Source organism: Octodon degus, unplaced genomic scaffold (genome assembly GCF_000260255.1).
Source record: "Octodon degus isolate 3935 unplaced genomic scaffold, OctDeg1.0 scaffold00094, whole genome shotgun sequence".
Lineage (NCBI taxonomy): Eukaryota > Metazoa > Chordata > Mammalia > Rodentia > Octodontidae > Octodon > Octodon degus.
The window spans coordinates 8,933,628-8,955,019 of record NW_004524670.1 but is presented as its reverse complement, the minus strand read 5'-3'; the positions used below and the strand labels follow the sequence as shown (position 1 = coordinate 8,955,019).

Sequence of the window (21,392 nt, the reverse complement as noted above, 5' to 3'; positions counted from 1 at the left end):
TCAGCCCACCAGGGGGCGGGGCTGGCTGGCATGTGGTGCTGGGGGATTGAACCGCGGTCCCTGATGCTTTGCCAAGCTTGTTCTAAGTAGGTGCCCTAGACCACTGAGCCATCTCTCCAGCCCTAGAAACCTTTTAAAATACTGTCATCATCCTCATCTAATTGTCAATTACAATTACGTTCAAACAAACATAGAAGACTTGCCAGGATAAACAATATGCTCAATAACTTTGGAAGTAGTGAAATTATATAGCATGTTGTTTGATGCAATAGAATTAGAGATCGACTCTAACAGAAGTAAGAGAAATTCCTAGATACTCAGAAATTAAACAACATGTAGATAATTTTCTGTCAAAAATGAGTTTCAGGGGAAATAAGAGAATACTTTGAAGTGGATACAAGTGAACCACTGCATATCAAAATTTAAAAGGTTCTTGTAGAGCAGTGCTTGGAAGAGGATTTATGGCATTACACAAGGTCTGAAGAAGCTAGCAAAAAAAAAAAAAAAAAATCTAAAGTAAATGGAAGAGCCAGCCAAATAGCTCAGTGGATTAAAGCACCTGCAAGTAGGTGAAGGGGCCAGGGGTTCGATACCTGGGCGCAGTGCCAACCCCACCCCCAGGGTGCGCTGAGCTGGCAGTTGAGACTGGGCGTGGTGGTGCACACCTGTAATCCCAGCTCTTGGGAGGCTGTAAACAGGCAGATCACTGCAAGTCAGATCTAGTAGTGAGACCAGAACACCCTATAGACCCTTCCCTAAAATACAAAAGAAAAAGTAAATGGAAAGAAAAATCAAGTTCAAGTCAGTGAAATTGGGAGTGGAAAAAGAAAAAAAAAATAACATAAAAATATTTTCTTGAAAAAATATTAATAAAGTACGAATGTTTAACCAGGCTGATGAAAAGATAGTGTAAAGGATGAAAGAGAGCTCATAGATCTAGCTCTTAAAGGGTAGTACAGGCCTCATAGGTCTTAAAAGGGTAACAGAGGAAGATGGGTATAGTGGGACATGCCTGAAATGACAACATTCTGGAGGCTGAGGTAGGAGGAATGAGTTTGAAGCAAGCCTGGATTACACAGATTGTTATTAGTATTATTTTTGTGGTACTGGGGATTGAACTTGGGCCTTGCTCTTACAAGGAAGGTGTTTATGACACTGAGCTCTATCCCCAGCCTGTGAGATTGTCTTTAAAAAAATAGAAAGGGAATTTAGTATTTTAAACAAATTATGTCCATTAAATTTGATAATTTAGATTAAATGGAGAGGTTTCTTATAAAGAAGAAAGAGTACAAATATGAGAAGAAATGTAAAAAACTTTTTAAGAAGTTCTTTATTCAGACATGTTGTACAACATAATAATTGCATTTGTTTGGGGAGGTGGTACGTAGCCCCCTCCCCCTTCCCCTGAACCTCCCCCCACCTCCAAAGATCCTACAGATTCACATTTCCTGCCATCTGTCCCTTATTGTGCTCTTTAAATTATTTATTTTTGCGTTTCTCATATGGAGAAACCTTGCGATAATTAGCTTTCTGTGTCTAGTTAAAGAAATAGAACAGTTGGGTGGTTCTATATCAGGAAAAGAAGTGGAATCAGTGTGAAAATTTTCCTGCAGAGAAGAGTTGAGACCCAAGTGATTTCACTGATGCATTTTGTCAAGCATGCAATAAAGAAATGTTACCTGTCCTATACAACCTTTTTCACAGAGCAGTGGAAGAAGAAGCATTTCCTAGCTCACCTTGAGTTTGCTACTGCCCAATGTCCAACATTAGTGGAAAGCTATAGATCAGTATCTTGTATAGACCGACACAAAACCCTTAACAAATGTTAACAGATGGAATCCAGCGATACATATAAAGGATGATAAACCATAACCACGTGAGGTTGATTTCAGGGATGCAAGGCTGGATTAACTTGCGAGAGACAATTGATGTTAGCTCTCCCAAATCCAATTACTCCGCATCGCTACTACCAGTGGCCTGCTCTTGTCTATCCCTGTCCCTTGGATGAGCTATTGCAAGTCCGCTCCTAGCTGATTTCCCTGCTTCACTGTGCTCAACACATCATCCAAATTTACTTTCTAAACTTAGGAAACATTATATCACTTCTAAGCTTAAAGCCCTCTGCAGTTTCCCAGATCCCACAAAGTGAAAGCCAGGTTTTTCACAAGAACCTGTAAGGCCTTGTTTGGTCTGGCTTTTTTTAAGGCATTCTATTTGAGTTATTGTTTCCCCATTGTCTGAAATCTGTTTGTTTTTCTCTTGAAATTGCAGCTGGGTGTGTGTGTGTGTGTGTGTGTGTGTGTGTGTTTCTTTCTCTGGGTCCTACAAAATTGAAACTGGGTTGGAGCGACAGTGTGGGTATCTTGGTGTACCTTGTTAGGATATCCTAGACTCCATTCTGTTTTGTCATTTGTATGTGATTCATGCTAGTGGGTTTCTTTCTTTCTTTTTTTTTTGGTTTGTTTGTTTGTTTTTTGTTACTTGGATAAGGTCACATCCATTCCTGTGGGAAAAGATTTATAGTGTTTCTCCCAATTCCTTCCATATTCTAGAGCTTTCCCTGCACAGAGGGCTAGTGTCAGTGAGAGATGGGGTGGGATCAGTCTATCACTGTTGGTCTCTTTCCTCTGATTTCTCCCTTGCTGTGGTTTCTGTTTTTCTTCAGTCAGAAAAAGAGGAGGATATATTTTTTTCCCTATAGATTTGCATGTTACATGTTTACTACAGGAATTTGTCAGCCTATCTGTAAGCTTCTGGGTGTGTCAGTCAGTTTAGGGGTGAACGCTTGGGGCTCTTTATTGTGCTACAGAATGTCATATTTCTTTACGTGATGCTCTGCTCCAAATAGCATCAAATTACGCTTTTCTTATTAAGATGTAGGTAAACATTTTTTCCCCCAATTAGTTTCTTCCTTTTTCACCCCTTTCATTTTGTTGGTTATTGTGGAAGGCAAAATCAGAGGTACAGTTTGAGGTTTTTTGTTTTTTTTTGTACTCAATCTTTTAGCTATTTTTTTGCTTGTATATCTTACCCTAGAGTGTATGAATTCTGATGTTTGTAATGCATGCATATATAAACGTATACAATATGTATATATAAGATCTATGTGCTTATGTATAGTTAAGTGTTCATACATATATGTGTTAAGTGTTTATACATATGTATGTGTTTATTTCTTAACCAAATTGTTTAGTTTCCTAAAGGCAGGAAATTATAATATGCTTGCTGTTTCTCATTTTTGGTGCTCATTTCTGAGTTAATTACAACCAACATGTGTAATTATTTAATTCTAAAAGCATTTTTCCAGTAATACAGTAAAAAATAAAATTAAAATTAGGTTTGTTACTGACATCCTTTTCTCTCTTTGTCCCTAATACAGGTACATCAAGAAAGTGTGCATATGATCGAAGTCACAAGTAATCTGATTAACGAGACTCTGGCAAATCATCCGGAGTGGGCAAAGTAAGAATATTGTGTTGAAAAAGAGTAGAGATCGATGGCCTAGTTTTATTGTCTGCTTGCATTAAATGTTCTGCACTAATACAATTGTATTGGAAAATAAAAGATAGGCTTTTTGTTAAAGCTTTGATAAATACTGTGATTTTTGCCAGAGAATGGCATAAAATGCTGGGGAAAGAGAGAGGGGAGTACTTAAGATGTTAGGAACAATGTATGGCAAGTGATACTCAGGTACCTCCTGTCACTTGTCTCTCGGCGACTGAGGTAGCTTGAAGACATTACCCCATTCACAAGTGAGGAAGCAGGATTGGATCGTAGGTTAAGGGACATGAGGTAATTCCTCAGAGGCAGGGCCAGACTTCAGAGCCAGGGCTTCTAGCCAGCTGCCAGGAACATTGCGCTGTAACTTGTGACTCTTCAACTTTCTGTATAGTGCTGGACATGTTTCCATTTGTGTTATTTTTGGGGAGAGGGCAGGCAAACTGGCTCAGGACCAAATCCAGCCACCTGATTTTGGAAGTAAAGTTTTATTGGAGCATAACTGTATTTATTCATTTACTTATTATCTGTAGCTGATCCTGGACTGCAAAGGCAGGTAGAATTGGGTAGTTGTGGCACAGATTACATGTTCTGCCCTGGCCACTTTGCTGTGCCTAAGCAGGCATGTTAGGCCACTGAGCTATCTGGCTAGCCCTTAATTTGCCTTTTGTAAGAAGGGTTTTAGGTCTTTGTGAGCAGTGTTCAGCAGAGCTGTGCTGTTTATCTTATTGTTATTTGATGACAAACGATATGACCTACTTTTTTTTCCCTTTTTTAATTAACCCCTAGGTAATACTAGCTGATTTTAGGATTATCATTTGAGGTTGAAGTTGATTTTTCTCCTTTGTATTTTGTAGTGCTGGGCATAATCCCACAGCCTTGTACATGCTACCCAGACATTCGGCCACTGCGCCACATTCTCAGCTTTGATTTTTTTCCATTGACTCTATTTCTATTAATAAATTCTGTTTGGGATATTACTCAAATTTGATTTGTAATTTTTTTTTGGGGGGGGGTATACTGGGAATTGATCTCATGACTTTACACTTGCCAGGCAGCCACCATGCCACTGAGCTGTCCTCAAATTTGGTTTAGAATCATGTTTGAATATTCTGGTTTTTGTTTGTCTTTTTTTTTTTTTTTTTGAGACAGGGTCTCACTGTGCAGCTTAGGCTGGCCTTGAACTCACTTTGTAGCCCAGGTTTGTCTTGAATTTTCAACAATCCCCCTCCTGCCTCAGCCTCCCAAGTGCTGAGATTACAGGCATGTGCCACCATACCTGGCTTAATCTTACAATAATATTTTCAAAATGTACTCATTTCCCGTATAACTTAGAGCATACACAGAGTGCTTGTCCCGGTATTTCTTGTTAGTTGCAAATTATGGAATATCTCCAGTGGAATATTACCCAGCATCAATACAAATGAACTAAAAGTCCATGTACCAACATGAGTTAATTTCAAAATGAGTGAATTGAGAGAAATCCAGCCAAAAAAAAGTGTCATAGAGTATGATTCCATTTATGTTGAGTTCTAGAGGGTAGAAGCTGCATATAATCTTCAGTAACAGAAGGCTGAATGATTACCTGCAGATCAGAGTGGGTGGGACTGCAGGAAGGGGACACAAAGGGATGCGGAGAAGTGGCAGTCCTGTTAATCCTCTTGACTGAGAAGATAAGAGAGGTGGCATCAGGTTTCCTTCTGTAACAGTCTTCATTTGCATTGTGGAGAAAGGAGAGAGCACTGGAGACCTGATAAGAGGTGTTGAAGTCCTGATTTGTGGACAGTTACAGTAGGAGCGAACAGAGAGGATAAATTTGGTCTTAAGCATGTTATTTGGTGCTCAATTGGATATAGGAAGAAGAAATCTAGTATGATCTGTTTTTAACTTTGGGAATTAATGGATGGTGGTGGATTCATAAAGTCAGAAAATAGAAGAGCAGATTTAGTGGAGAAAATAACTTAGTTTTTTGTCTGCTGAATTTTAGGTAGCTGTGATCAGATACAAGTAGTTGTAATAAGTGTAAGTGACTGTGGTAACCAGCTGTACAGTGTCAGAGCAAAATCCGGGGTAAATTGATATTGATTGGGGTGGGGGGTTGAGTAATCCCAAGAGACCTGTTGGAGCTTTGGTAGCAGAAAGAAAGTGTTTATAATGCATAGAGAGATGCCTGGGTGTGTGCCCTCTGGATCATCCCCGTCTTTAAGGCTGAGAAAAAAAACAGTAAGTTGACAAAGTAGAATGAGAATGGGCTATAAGAAAAGCAAGAGGAAAACTAAGGGGAGAAGACAAGCACATTGTAATTGCTGCAGAGAGGCTAGGAGTGTAGCTCACTGAAGCGAACAGCCTAAAGCCCTGGGTTCAATTCCTAGCACCATGGGTGTGTACTTCACAAGAGTGAGCTGGATTTAGTGACTGCAAGAGCAGTCCATTCAATTGGTGGGGCAGAACCCAATTAAACTGCATTGTATTGAGAAGTTGTTGAGAAGTGAGGAAATGGGGAAAGAGTGAAGTGTGGCCTGTTCTTTCTCAGATTTGTCTGTGAAAAAGTGGCGGGGAGGGGGTGGAGGGACATGTGCAGCAGATTTTTAAGATTTTAGAGGAAGCTTATGTATACATTGATGGGAAAGAATTGGGAAACTAGAAAGAATTGAAAAATATTAAAACCAAGGGATAACTAGTGCATTTATTTGAGGATGGAGCAGGAGATAGAGTCATGGTACAAACTGAGAAAAACAAGCCAGCATGAATGTAAATATTGTGAGTGTAGTGGACTGGGATTGGGAAGTTAGGGGTCAGTGTGCCTTGGAGTAGAAAGTGAGACCTTCTGCCGCCTGCCTCTTTTCAATATAATATGTTTTGAAATGAGAATGATGAAAAGGAGGAGGCAGTGTCTGCCAGCAGTTATATTTTGGGAGGAAACCACATGGAGTCCAGGCAGTGGCTGGAGCCTTCCACGGTACGGCAGACCGCCTTCAGGCATTGTCCTCTAGAACTCAGTCTTGGCCTCATATGCACAGGATTCTTTGTCTTTGCTGGTTGTTCTTGTTTAGTAGAAATAAATGTGAACTCTTCCATGCTGGCTTTGAATTATAAAGCGCCATTTCTACTGTTTTGAAGGCATACAGAATTTGAGCTGCTTGAGACCAAATAGCTGTGAGTGGTGTTTTGTTCACTTGGTTTAAACTTTGAAATAATTATGGATTCACATGTGCTTGTAAGACATGCATAGGAAGGCTCCATGTGCTCTTCATCTAACCTCCAATGTTGTCATCTTGTGTAACTAATTCAGTAACTAGGAAATTTATACTGGTGTAATAGGCCATTTTTGGATTTCTCACCAATTTTGCATGCACTGTGTTCCCTATAATGTTATCATGTGTAGTTCTGTGTAAGCTGTCAGTATACACAAGTTACAGAACTCCATCACAGAGCTCATGCCATCTTTTATTACCCTCTGTTCGTTCTCCTGTGTTATCTTTAGTCCTAAGCAACCACTAATCTGCTCATATCTGTAATACTGTTTTAAGAATGATAGAAATCTAATTATGAGGTATGCAGCTTTTTGAGATTGGTTTTTGGTCATTTAGCATAATTCCCTTAAAATCTGTCCAATACTTTGTTCCTTTATATTCCGAGTAATGTGTGCAGGGAGATTACAAGTTAGACTTTGGTGATGGGAAGAAGGTCTGATCCTTCAGCAGATTGGTGGGGATGGGATTCGGAACAGTGGGGGCAGGCATGGAGCAAGGGGAGTGATTCCTGCATTTGCAGTGGATTTCTGTCGTGAGGAAGGCAGTGATCTTGGGGAATTCCTACGTCCAATCCTAGTGGAGGAGATAGTTGCAAATAAGTCAGTGTACTTGCTTCCAACTGGGTGCACATTCTACAAGGCCCTTGTGGGGTCTAGACTCCCTGCGGTGGGTTTGGGAAGCCCATGCAGGGGGAGCACATTCCTCACTCTCTGCCAGTAGTCTTGTGACAGAGGGTGCTGACTGGAGCATTTCTTCACCGTTTGTGACTGTGTTTGCTCTGGGTGTCATTGTGGGGCATAATCCATGTCCTTTGCTGATCCATGCTTTGCTGAGTTTTCAAACTGCAGCTTTAAGAAGCAGCAACATGGGTGACTGTTATACACATGGATTGTGGGACTAACCAGAGAGATTCAGTTTGGTAGATGAGAAGGGGAGCTGGGGCATCCCACAGATGTTTACAGATAAGCACTTTAAGGTGAATGGGGCCAGGGAGATAGCTTAGTAGAATAAGTGCTTACCTGGCAAGCGCAAGGTCCTGAGTTCAATACCTGGTACCACCAAAAAAAAAAGTGAGTGCTGTGAGACCACGAAAACTTCTGGGCCATGGACTAGATGTGCTCTTCCTGTGGGCCTTGCCTGCCTGCATGGGTTACTGCCAGCACTTGGCTCCTCTCCTGATGTTACCTTGCTTCCATGCTATAGAAAAAAACCTGTCAGTTGCTGATCATCAATTTGACAACAGCCTGGTCTTCTCCTTAGACAGAGCGAACTTTCCTCTGTGGCAGCCGGTCTTATTCTTATCTAGGACAGTGCTGATTGTCTAGAGCTCTTTTGCTAGTTCAGGCTCAGTAGTGTCAAGCCTCGTGATCCACCTCAGGACTCATTTGGAGATGGGACTAAAATGGTGCTGAGGATCGCCCAGTCCTGCCCTTACTTGGATGAAACCCAGTGGACCAAACCAAGTTATTTTTAATCAGGGCTGCTTTCTTGGCAGTCCTTTTATGATAGACGTTAACTTTTACTCAGGAAAGAGAGAGTAGGCCAGTCCGAATCACGCAGGGACTTGCTTTCTGCTGAGATATCCTTTGGCTGAGTGCTAGTAACAGGCTGAACACTTGTGTGGCTGTGATGGTGTCAGACTGAGGTGGCACAAACCCATTTATCCCAGCCTGGGTTGCTCAGGTGTTCCTGGCCCTGTGCCTCATTGCAAGGAGGTTAGGCTTAAGTAGATATCTTATGGCAAGTGTTTCATGTAATGCTCTTAGGACACCTGCATAAGTATGTTGACAAATAGTTTGGTAGATGAGAAGGGGAGCTGGGGCATCCCACAGAAGTTTACAGATAAGCACTTTAAGGTGAATGGGGCCAGGGAGATAGCTTAGTAGAATAAGTACTTACCTGGCGAGCGCAAGGTCCTGAGTTCAATACAACATCTTTTCACATTTTTTTCCAGACTATTAGATGTTTATCAGTCATTAAAGATCTATCCAGGTGCCTTTGCAAATCCCCACATTTTTGAGTAACACAATAGAGTATATAATTTCCAATAAAAATATAGTATCATATAATTGAAAATATTCATTGATACCTCAAGCTACAGATGAATATAAATACTAGAATAATTTAAAAGCTTCTTCTACTGTCTCCCAAGTCATGTTTTCTGTTTAGAGATCCAACTTTCTTCTTTGTACCTTTATACTATAAAATCATTAGAGGCCATGGACCACATTTGAGAACTTTGTCCTGGATGTCAAATACTTGATTATCCCAGAACCACTGCCCCTGGTGCTGAGTGGAATGGTGACCCAGGACATAGATGGACAGAGAAACCAGGCAGAGTAGAATGAAAGGGAGGCTGTGGGGACAGTGGGTTTAAGTGCTTAGGGTAGATTGGCTAGTTAGCCCCAGACATTCCTACGTGTGATGCATTTGTGTCTACATTAATGACTGGTCAACAGTTTGTTTAAGTTGTGTACATGTATGGAGTTTTGCATTTGTGTCTACATTAATGACTGGTCAACAGTTTGTTTAAGTTGTGTACATGTATGGAGTTCATGGCGTTATTGGAACAACACATTAAAAATACACCTTTTTTTTTTTTTTTACTTTTTTTTCCTGCTTAAATTAGTTGGCTTCCTGAGGCGCAGGTAGTCCAAAGAGCCCTAAATTCTGCAGCTAACAATGTGTATCAGTATGGACGAGAATGGATAACCCACAAGGTAAGAGAGGAGCCTTTCTTGGGGCTTGCTCATTATAGGATCTTCATAGGTAGGGATTCTGGCCTTGGAAAAGCATGAATAGAAGTTCTGTTTGGAGCAATTTCCGTTTTTGAAATAATGTGAAGTAACATACAATGAAATTGCACCTCTTTGGTAGTCACATTGGATAATGTAAATTGCCTAAGAAGTCTGAGAGTTAGTCATTTACTTTTGGCTCCAGGGTGCATGTGATTCTGTATTTGTGCTTAGGACAGAATAATTACTAAACTTACATGGTCAAGCCTTTATGAAGAAAAAGGTATTAATGCATATTAAATCCTCTTATATGCTGGTACTGTGCTTAGCAGTTTCCAGTCAGTTTCATTTAATCTTTCAAAGAAAGCTTTAATAATGTGAATTATTTTCCCTGCCATACAGAGGATGAAATGTCCCCAGTGGCCATGTAAATTGGCTTCAAACTGATGACCAGTTCTAAGTCCTGCTTCTTTCTGTTGTAGTGTGCTGGGAGTGTGTGCCTGGAACTAGAGTAAGGGCTGTCATGTGGCACTTGAGGTAAACCTGAAGGAGCGTAGGTCAGCAAGAGCTATTTCAAGGAAGGTGTTTAATGAGTGAAGATGAAGGGAGGGGAATGTGTCTTGACTGCAGGGGAGGGAGCTTTGGGAAGGGGAAGTGAGTGGAGGGGAAAAGACAGTCAACACAGCTGAAAGATTAACCTACAGTCTATGGATGTGGGATATCCTTTTTAAAAGCCCCAGTCTTGCCTATAAGAATAAAGATGAATTGCAGTTTTAATATGCTGAAGTAATTATGATTATGTGTATTCACAAGATTTTTTGAAATGAGACTTGTGCCCAGAAAGTTTTCAGTATGGGATTACTTGTTCAAAAAAAACAAAACAAAAACGAAAAAAGACCCTACCCACCCCAAAATGATGGAAGTTATACTGGATATATGCACAAAAGGTGGTCTGCTAATCTAAGGATAGAATCACAGTCAAAAGTTGAGAGAAAGGTGTGTTACAGATTCTCTTGGGTCTGTTCCAAGTAACGTAATCAATTCTCACATATCAGGGTTTTAGAAAATCTATTTATTGAGTAAGTGAAAAATAAATATGTGGATACAGCTCCCAGGTGTTCATAGAAGGAAGATTTAGTCATTGTAGAAGGCTTCTATAAACTTGCTGAAAGCATAGCATTTTATTCTTGATTTATATTTGAGGAAGAGTTTTATATTATAGAATTCTTCAGAGAAACAAGAATAGAAAGTGAATTTTGGATGGCTAGAGAAATCTACCTTAGATTTTAAAATGTAGATCTTTAATTACATAGAGAAATTTTTTGTTCAAGACTGTAGAAACAACCCGGCTGAGTGGCATGTGCCTGTCCTTCCAGCACTCAGGTGGCTGAGGCAGGAGGATCGTTGCAAGGTCACTGCCAACTTAAACTGCATAGTGAAACTCCCCCCCCAAGAACAAATAGAAAAGATTGTAGAATCAAAGAGAGCCAAAAAGAGGTGGGCACTGATACCAAAATTATTAAATATGTATGATCCTGATTTAATAGACAAAGATAATATCTAAAAAATAATGATTAAATGTTTATCAGCTGATAGTGGATCAATCAAAGGTGGTAAATATGTAAAGTGGACAATTTTAACCACATAAAGGAATGGAATATCGACAAATGTTACAATGTAGATTGATCTTGAAAACGCCATACTGAGTGAAAGAAAGTCACAAAAGGCTGCATGTGCATGATTCTGCTTACATAAAAGATCCAGAAGAGACAAATCCAGAGTCAGAACCGAGTGGATTATGGGCATAAGGGATTCTGGAGGGGAAGGAGCTGATTGCTAATGGGCATGGGACTTCCTTTCTGGCTAATAAAACTGTTTTAAAATTAATTGTAATAATGGTTGCATACTGTGAAGATATTAAAAACCATTGAATTGTAAACTTATCTGGGTGAATTGTAAGGAATGTGAGTTACATCTCAGTGAAATTGTTTTTTAAAAGAGCCAATTGAAGCTGGAGTTGTGATTATGGGGTTACAGAGGAAGGTGATCGATGATGTAGAGTGTGCCTAAGGAGAGTCATATGGAGAGAAAACATTCTCTCAGGCTTCCACAGAGAGTACATTGGTCAAGCAATGGCCGTGACTCATCCACATGGCTGACACTGATAAAGGATCTACAAACTGCAGTACAGGGTTTCAGGGTAAATCCTGAGGGCATTTGACTGACCTTGTGAGATACAAAAGTTATATTTTTTGTTATATAGGTCTTGCTTTATCTTGGTCTTAACCATCCAGCAGAAAAGTATAAAAACAAGGTATAAAAAGTAAAGCCATATTAATATGCTGAGCTGTGAAAGACTCAAGTCAATAACTTCTGACATCACCAGTCCTACATATAACTCATCACTATTACGGACTAGTGGACTATATTGGGTTATCTTGCTAAATTCACGCACTTACAATATTTAAATGGCAATGGAATACCCATCTCTGACAAAACTAAACAAAAAAGGGGATAGAAATAAACAACCACTTTGTATCTGTATATAGAAAATAGGATAGATATACAGCTACTTTCTCTTAATTCAATGAGAAGAAAGATTTGTACTAATAGTATTTGGACAGGATATCATGTCTACATCTTTTACAATGAATAACTACTACAAAGACAACAACATGCAATGTATTTATTATTATTATTATTATTATTATTATTATTTTGTGGAACTGGGGATTGAACACAGGCCCTTGTGCTTGCCAGGGAAGTACTTATTATACTGAGCCATCTCCCCGGCCCCAATTAATTATTGGAACTGCCATATTAATGGGTTTTGAAACTATCTCATTGCTATTTGTTTCTCAATAAAATTAATTTTAAAAAAAAAGGAACCAGAGTTATAACTTTCTTAGGAACCTCAGATCTTATCTAGCTAAGTATCATGTAAGAATTGGAATGTAAAAGTTAATGTCTAGAGAGGGCTGCAATTAGGAAAGAATGTCATGCCCAAAAATGATAGCTTGGTGGTCTAAGCACCTGCCTGGTAAGTACAAGGGCCTGAGCTCAATCCCTGGTTCTGAAAAAAAAAAAAAAAAAAAAAAAAAGACAGAATTCTTGGGGCCAGGGAGATAGCTCAGTAGAATAAGCACTTGTCTGGAAGCACAAGGTCCTGAGTTCAAACCCTGGTACCACCAAAAAATAAAAAAAATCCCTGGTACTGCATGTCTGAAACTGGGTGTGGTGGTACAGTCCTGTAATCCCAGCTCTGGGGAGGCTGAGACAGGAGGATCATTTAGAGTCCGAACTGTGTAGCAAGACCCTGTACCAAATAAATAAATGATTTTTTTTTTTTTTTTTTTTTTTTTAAGAGTGTTCTGGAATGTCAGGTGAGGATGAACTGTTGTTGGCTGCCCCATCCAGCCTATTTGGTCATCCTTGTCTCCTGTGTCCCTTCTGTGGGCCAGGGAGATAGCTCAGTAGAATATAAGCGTTTGCCTAGCAAGTACAAGGTCCTGAGTTCAATCCTCAGTACTGCAAAAAAAAGAACAAAAAGAAAGGGCCTTTTTAGGGGGCCTGCCCATTAGCTCATTTGTTTAATTGCCTGCTTAAGTGAAGGGAGTCAGCCTCAGGATACTGTGGTTCAATCCCCAGATCCTCATGCTTTACCAGACCTGCCCTTAAGGCATCCTGAGCCAGCCAAAAAAAAAAAAAAATCCTTTTGGGTTCTGTGTATTCCTTCCAGTTAGCTTTCCTCATTCAGTGTCCTTGCTCAAGCTCTCCTTTTGTTTGACGCCCTTTTGTTTCTTTGATACGAATCTCTGAAATTTGTATCTGGACATGCTGCCCTAGAATAACAAGAAAGTAGATAATGTGCCTTCTCTGTCCTTTCTGCCATGACCTGATGGAGAACATGCCAGTCTGTAACCATGCTAGATAATTTCAGGCGCTAACAAGTGCTGTGTACAGAGTAATGTGGTACAGAGGGATTCAGAATGGTGTGTAGAATGGCTAAAAAGTCCAGAGAAGAATTCTGAGGAGACTTTTCCACAGGACTTGAATGATAAGAAGGTCCAGTTGGTGACAGTCTGGGGAAAGAATGTGTCAAGCTGAGAGCAGAGAGAAATCAAAGATTCTGAGGTAGTAAGAAGCGTGGTTGAAGGACAGAAGGCCAGCGTGGAGGCCTGTGTGGCTGGAATAAGGCCATGACAAGAAGTTGGGATTCGTTACACAGACATAGCAGGGATATGTCCTGAGTTTTGGTTGCTTTGAGGGGAAAGAATCAAGAAAGCAGAATGCAGGAGGCCAGCTAGGTTATTCAGATGGCCCATGTGAGAAATACTGGTGCCTGGGACCAGATTGTGGACATTCATATTGAGAAAAATGGTCAGATTTGGGATGTATTTTTGATGTGCTAACAATTTACTTACGGATGAGATATAAAGTATGTGGGAGGGAAATTTCGGCTTGCTCAACTAGAATGGTAGCTGTGATGAAAAAGACATGGAAGTGAACGGTGGCGTAGGTATCATAGCTGAGTCAGTAGTTCTATTTGAGGCATACTCAGTTTGAGATGCCTGTTAAATAGATAGAGCTGCTATGAAAGCAACTGTACATGCCCAGCTGGAGCTTTAGGGGAATAGGTGGTGGCTTGAGATTTATCACATGGTATTATGGGATTGAGTGACATGGTGCCTGCTAGTTATCTACAGCTGATATAACAAAGTACCACAGGATGGGTGGCTCGAACAACAGAAGCTTATCTTCCCACAATTCTAGAGGTTTAGATGTCTGAGATCAAATTGTTGGCAGGATTGGGTTTTACTGAGACTTCTCTTCCTGGCTTCTAGATGGTTGCTGTCTCACATGGTCTTCCTTGTGTCCCCTGATCTTCTCAGATAAAGACACCAGTTACGTTAATGAGGATTCATGTTAACGAACTTTTAAAACACAGACCCTACTGAGGTATTGGTGATTAGGACGATAGTGTGTGAACGGGGTGGGTATCAGGCCAAAAAATGGCTTAAGGAGAAAGTACAGCTAGAAGAGAACCAAAGAGGGGAGTATGTTTCACTGGCAGAGCACTTGCTTAATATGCCGAGTCCCTGTAACTTTCTCCTTCCAAAGAGAGACAGAGACGGAGAGAGCCAAAGATAGACTTGGAGGGCGTTAGCTTTTTTTGGAGGTCTAAAGCCGGCCAACTGAGTGGTATTTGAGGTAGAAGAAAAACCAACCTGTGTGTGACATAGAAGTTTAGAGAAGAAAATATATCAAGAAAGACTTGGGTAGCTGCAGCAGTGTTGCTGGGAATTCAAGCAGGCTGAGTAGACGGTTGCTCCCTGACCTTTACCCCCTCTCTGGTTACCCCGATTAGGTGCCTTCCTAAAGATGGCTCTCAAGTGGCGCTGTGACTGCTCCTGTTGCTTTCCTGCCTTTCGTGTGCAGAGAGCAGGTCGTATACCATCAGCAGCACATGTGCTTCCGCCATTCTCCTGAAAGCAGTGTGGAGTCCACTGGACCCTGTGCACCCTGGCTCAGTCTTCCCTGTGACTGGTAGCGTGTGTTGTAATGTTGCGGCACATTCTGAGTCTGTGTTGTTACGCTATGGTTGGTAATTTGGAAATTAGTATTTTGTAACTTGAAATTTTGTGATAGTGTCCTTCACTTCCATAGTTGTGGTAGTTTAGAATCATTCACTGTTGTATTGGGAGTAAGGTAGCTAGAGGAAATGCCAGTTTAAAATAGTGTTTTATTGCACTAAGGCCGCTGTGTACGGACTTAACAGTTTTAGGTCTCTTGGTTAGGGAGATCTCAGAGGCTCATGGGGAATATTGGTAGCAGAAGTCAGTGAGTATCTGAACACCATGAGATGTATAGATAGATAGATAGGTAGGTAGGTAGATAGATAGATAATAGATATGAAAGACTAATAATTCAAAGTAAGTAAATGAAATTAGACTGTATTATGATTTTTAATCATTTTGAGTAATTTGCTCTGTGAGGTAGTTTTTTCCCCCACAGGTTATATATGCTGTAGTTGAAAGAACATTAGAGAATATTTTATCTTTACTGCCAATTAATTGCACGACCTTATAGACTCTCAAAATCTGTTTTCTAAAAAGAACAAAGATAATTACAAAACTGTTTTTTTTTTTTCTTTTATCAGCTCCCCCTCACCCTCCGCGCGCCTTTTCTGGGGCTTTGGGGATCAAATTCAGAGTAGTGCCTGCCAGTCAGGCTCTTTAGCACTGAGATGTGTATCCTCAGCCCAACCAAAGCATTTTCTGTCTAATTCTTGTTTTTTTGTAATGACTGTATAATATAGGTAAAAGTTATTTAAATTGTAAAATGCTTTCCTGAAATAGGTGGCTATTACATTTATTAATTTGTGTCTAGTTTATGAATAAATTAATATGCATGTACATCAAATGTGTCTAATGACTGGCTCAAACAAATATAAGGCCAACATCCAGGAGACAGAAGTTCAGTAAATACACATTGTAAACCAATATGGAAAAAAAAAAAAAAGTTTGAGAAAAAAAGATAAATAATGGATTGCTATTTTACATTCACTAAATTATGTAAAATATTTTCACTTAGTCCATAAAGCTTTGGGAAAATTGGTTTGCCCATGCAATGTTAGAAAGTAGTAATTGGTATAATCTTTATAGAAGACTATTCAGTCATAGTCAGAGCCTTCATTTTCTTTGGTTATTTATTATCTTACTATTAGTGGTTACAAAATAATACATATGTATAAAAATGCTCACTGCAGAGAACTAACTATATGTCCTATCAGTGGGTACTAAGTAGTATTATAACTTAATGAAGTAATATGAAACCAGTAAAAACAAAGAAGATAGTTATAAAAATTGCAGAGACATGGAGAAATGGACACACTTTTTATTAAACAAATGGATCTACAGTTCAGTATTTGTCTTTTGGATTTATCTTTAATGTTGCATATGGTTTTAATAATAAAAAACAAGTTTATAATGAATGCAAATTATCTTGTTTCAATGTATTTGATTCTCACAAACCTGAAAGCCATTCCACCCAGTCATAGTTATATGAGGCCTGGAGTCTCTCAATAAGCAGACTAATGGAAGGATTTCATTAGTATTTACAGTGAAAGTCTTAAAATTTTATGGCAATTCTTAATATTAAGTTACACGTAACATGAGTCATCAATAATGGTGGGTAATGGGCCACAAGGAAGAGATTTTTCTCTAGGTAGATGAGATGAGATAGGTCAACAAACAACTTCATTTGCTCCATTCTCTTGTTATTCAAAGTAGCTCTCAGAGACCAAGAATAGAGGAAGGACAAAAAGCAAAAAGATGTGAGAAGCAAAGGAAAGGAATGTTATGGGAACACTGAGGAATACAGAATTTAAGAGAATAACGTTGTGGTTAGTGATGATTGAAAGTCTGGAACATTTTAATTTGGTTTGGAACAAATGAAGACCCAGTATTTATTAGTTTTATTGGAATGTTGCCTGAAATGTTAAATCTTCATTTTTTTCTAGCTTCATAAAATTCTAGGAGACAAGGTGAACAATACTGCTGTAATTGAAAAGCAAGTACTAGAACTCTGGGACAGACTCTATCATTCTTGGTTTGTAAAGGTAAGTCATTTTAACATTTTCCATAGGAAGCAAAGTCCTTTTGCTGTATGGGTTCACTGATGTGATAGAATTGTATTAACATTGGAATTTGAGTTACGGAGATTTTTAAGCAGCAAGATTTTTAAGGCTTAGGTCAGTAAAAGCATTCATTGGTCGTTAGTCTCCGGGCAAAACTTGTTACTCCCTCTGGTGTATCAGTGTTCCATCCTCTGCTCACTTCTGTAGACAACATCTTGTCTTTTAGATTTGTTTTGTGTGGTAGAAATGGCTATGTACATGTTTTTTGTAGTGCTAGGGATTGAACCCAGAGCCTCTCACCTGCTGTGCCTGCACTGTACCACCGTTGTTCTTCCAGTCCCTGTAGTGACACATGTGACCATAACTGTATAAAATAATTAAAACCGATGATACGATTGTAATGTTTTGCTTACCTTTGTATACCTCAGCTGCTTTCATTTCAATATATATAATATATATATATATAAATCTTAATTTTATATGTTTGTAAATAATTTTACTCTCTTTTTAAAATAGTCTTTAAAATCTAGTGTACATTTTACACCAATTATTTCAGATTTGGGGGTAGTCAAATTTTAGGTCTCGGTATCCACATGTGGCTAGTTTCTTTTTTTTATATTTCACTGCTAGACATTAAGAACTTTTTTCTTTGAGGAAGAAATAGATCTAAAAGTTGCTAGAAATCTTTGTTTTAGAGCAACATTGATATGTATGCATATATCTTCTTACTTTGAGGTTTATCATGAAGAGTAATACTGTCTGTCCCCAAGCACAAAAATGATTTGAAAGCAGTTGGTTCTGTTGAGATGTGGTCTCCTGGGTCGGATGGGTTCTCAGAGAGCATATTGTATGTATTATGGGCGAGAGCTGATGATTTTCCCCTAGGGTTGGTGTATGGAGAGGAGAAGCAGGTATAACCTCTTAACTTGGGATTGCAGAGGATGAGGGCTGACTTTAATTTGAATTTGTTGCTTAGTGATGCATGTTTGATTAGGTGCTATTGTTCATGGGGGAGGTTGGGGAAAAAGGCTTGGCTCTTGTGGGTTTCAAAGACAGAGCCAAAACGAATAGGGGACCATTAGATAGCGTGAGTGTCCTGTGCTTGACTGTCTGCTGCAGAACTAGGTTAGGAAGGTCATATGTCCTTTTTGTGCCAACTCTAGGGCTTCTTATCAATCAGCTTTGCCTGTCCCTCACCCATTTTGAATCTCCTTTTACAGTGGGAGAGTATCAGTCTTAAAAGGCATAGATGTAAGTGGACAAGTATATCATTTTCTTTACTTCTTTCACTGTGAGCTAGTCTTTGTGCATTGTGTAGTGGAGACGCATATCACTGTTTCACCTGTAAAAGTGAGAGAATGGAAGCAAGATTCAGAAAGTAAGAGGGTGCATACAGAATATTAACAGTGTACCACTGAATTCTAACCTCCCTGGTCACTGTGTTTATTCAAATCTCTTTTTGAAATGTAGTTATTCCTGCCAATGTGATTCTCTTACAGATAGATGAACTAGATTTTGCTCCTCATTCATGCTTATCATAGTCTCCTCCCTCCCTCCTTTATCTTGTACAAAAGATGAATAAAGGCCATGCCTGTAATCACAACACTCAGGCTGAGGCAAGAGGATTGCTGTGAGTTCAAGGCCAGCCTGGGCTACTTAGTGAGCTCAAGGTCAGTCTAAACTACTAGTAAGACCCCCATCTCAAAAAGCAAAGAAAGATCATGAATAAGGGAAATAGAAGCTGGGGGGAGCCAAGATACGGAAACCAGGAAAGGGGCATAAAGACTAAAAAGAAAAAGATGGAGTGCTGTATTAGTACACTGTTACGGATGGTGAGGAATAACATGTATTTAGGAGGGAAGCACTTGAACCAGACTTAGGTATAATGTCTAGGATGTAAATGGAAAAGTACTGTTTTAGGTGGAGTCCTTAGTCGATTTCTTAAATAATGTACTGAAGTGTGTAAATGGAGCTAAAGCAAATTGAAATGTTTGTAATTTTTACTCTTTAAGATGGAAATTGTGCATCTGAACTGTTTTATTCCATAGAATGTAACGCATTCTGGAAGACACAAAGGGCACAAGATGCATGTAAGTCGTCAGAACAGCTGGCTTGGAGACATTCTGGACTGGCAAGACCTTGCCTCCTTTGTTCACGAGAACATTGAGACATTTCTGTCGGTAAGGCATAGTCTTTATTGTTAAATTGGATTTAGAGATAAAAGTAGAAACTAATTCCAGGTTTTCTCTACACACGTTGAGACCTTTAGTTACCCTATTTTTAACACCATGACATTTGTGAATTTGAGAATTCTATGTACGTATGTATGTATGTATGTATTTTAGGGAAGGGTCTACAAGGTGTTCAGGGTCTCACTGCTAGATTGGACTCATAGTGATCTGCCTGTTTACAGCCTCCCAAGAGCTGGGATTACAGGTCTATGCCACCACACCCAGTCTCAGTTGCTGTCTCAGCATGCTGAGGGATCGAACCCCAGGCCCCTGTGCCTACTTGTAGGTGCTTTAATCCACTGAGCTATTTGGCCACTAGCCCTGAATTTGAGAATTCTAAATGAACAAGAAAGTTAACCAAACCTTGTAGTCCTCAGATGTGGCTCCCTAGTACTTGGCTGGCTGATGCCGCCCCCAGAAGGCATGAGCAGTGCTGTGTGCTCTTAGATTCTCAGGTGGATTCCTCATCCCCCTCGCTGAGCAGCGTGTTCCCAGGTGGACCACTACAGAGGGTCCTGGGTGCAGCCCTGGGTGTGGAAGTGCAGTTGTTACGTGAGAAAGACTAGGCTCAGCTTGTTAGCATACCGTGCTGTCCCGCTGCGCGCCTCCATTTCTGCAGTCTTGCAGCATTGCGGGGTGCTCTGTGGATTCAGGGGCACGTGTCGGGAGGTCTTTTCACAGTCACAGTCACAAGAATTTTTAAGTGAAGTTTTGTCCAAGTAATATGTGACTATAAATGAAAAGCCATGCTGTATAATTTTAATTTTAAAAAAAAGGAAGTTGCCCCGCTGTGAGCCTCAGTGTCAATCTCTAGGGATAGCTGTTCTCTAAACAGCTTTCACTCGGGCTTCACTTCTGAAATTTTTTATCATTATTATTATTATTTTTTTTTGTACTGCGGGTCAAACTCATGACCTTGGGCTTGCCAGGCAGGCGCTTAGGCAGCTGAGCTATCGCCCTGGTCCCCCCAGAAATTTTTAAAATAATGTTTACACTGCACTTTTTGTTTTGCCATTTTAGATTCTATCTTTTGGCTTCCAAATAAGGAAGATGAAGGTAAAGATGTGACTTTCTTGCAAGTCCATCTTCACAGCTCCTTCAGTTCTTAACAAGTTCTTGCATGCACACTCTGCCCTTCCTCCCACTCACCTGTGTAGTTGTAATAGTTTGGAATCAATTCTAGAAATTCATATCCTTCAGTTTTTATTTCATGTTTTCTTTCCTCCCTTTCTCCCTCCCTCATTTCCTTGCAATAAGTTCCTGGCCTCAAGTGACCCTCCTGCTGCAGCCCCCTGATTAGCTGGGCCTCTTCATGTGCAGCACTGCACCCAGCTGTTTTACATTTTTGATAATCCCTTCTCTGTTTTCTCAAGTGTCTTTGTCTGGGGATTACAGCTTTACATGTTAACATAAACATTTAGGGTCTAAGATGAAAGAAACGATTTACCAAGAAGAGTAATTCTTCTAATTGTTGCAAATCTGTTTAGTGTCTGGATTCTCCTATCTGCTCTGCCTACTGTCTGTGGAGTTAAGTTTGTTTTGGTTGAAAGGAACATCCCAGCCTCACACATTTGTTTATTCATTTATTTGTTTATTTGGTACAGGGTCTCACTATACAGTTCAGACTCAGTGATCCTCCCCAGTGCTGGGATTACAGGCGTGCACCATCACGCCCATTCCCAGTGGCTGGCTCAACCTGCCTAGGGGCAGGGCTGATGTGGCATATGGTACACAGATATCTATTTGAGAAAAAGACTTTACCTGTTTTGGTGGTACTGGGGTTTGAACCAAGGGTCTTTGCACAGGGTGCTTCCTCTGTTCTTTTATTTTGAGCATCTTGCTAAGTCACTAATTTTTTCTAGTTGGGCTCAAATTTGGGATCATCCTGCATCAGTCCCCCTAGATTGTTGGGATTACTGGTGTGTGCCACAATATATAGCTAAGAGAGGGAACTTTCAGCAGATTTTCTTGTGGCTATCCTTTCTTTCTTTTCTTTTTTTTTTTTTTGCTGTACTGGGGATTGAACTCAGGGCCT

The 21,392-nt window shown here is 39.9% G+C and overlaps 1 protein-coding gene across 2 annotated transcripts in view; it reads left to right on the top strand.

Annotated features, from left to right (window-relative positions):
* The window catches only part of Tmem245 (transmembrane protein 245), a 104,534-nt gene that overhangs the window by 47,871 nt on the left and 35,271 nt on the right, over positions 1–21,392 (top strand). For both annotated transcript variants that reach the window (XM_004638078.2, XM_023722952.1), the window contains 4 exons: positions 3,380–3,462; positions 9,382–9,472; positions 17,010–17,108; positions 19,175–19,306. In XM_004638078.2, coding sequence (XP_004638135.1) covers positions 3,380–3,462; positions 9,382–9,472; positions 17,010–17,108; positions 19,175–19,306 — 405 coding nt within the window. The remainder of the gene's footprint in view (positions 1–3,379; positions 3,463–9,381; positions 9,473–17,009; positions 17,109–19,174; positions 19,307–21,392) is intronic.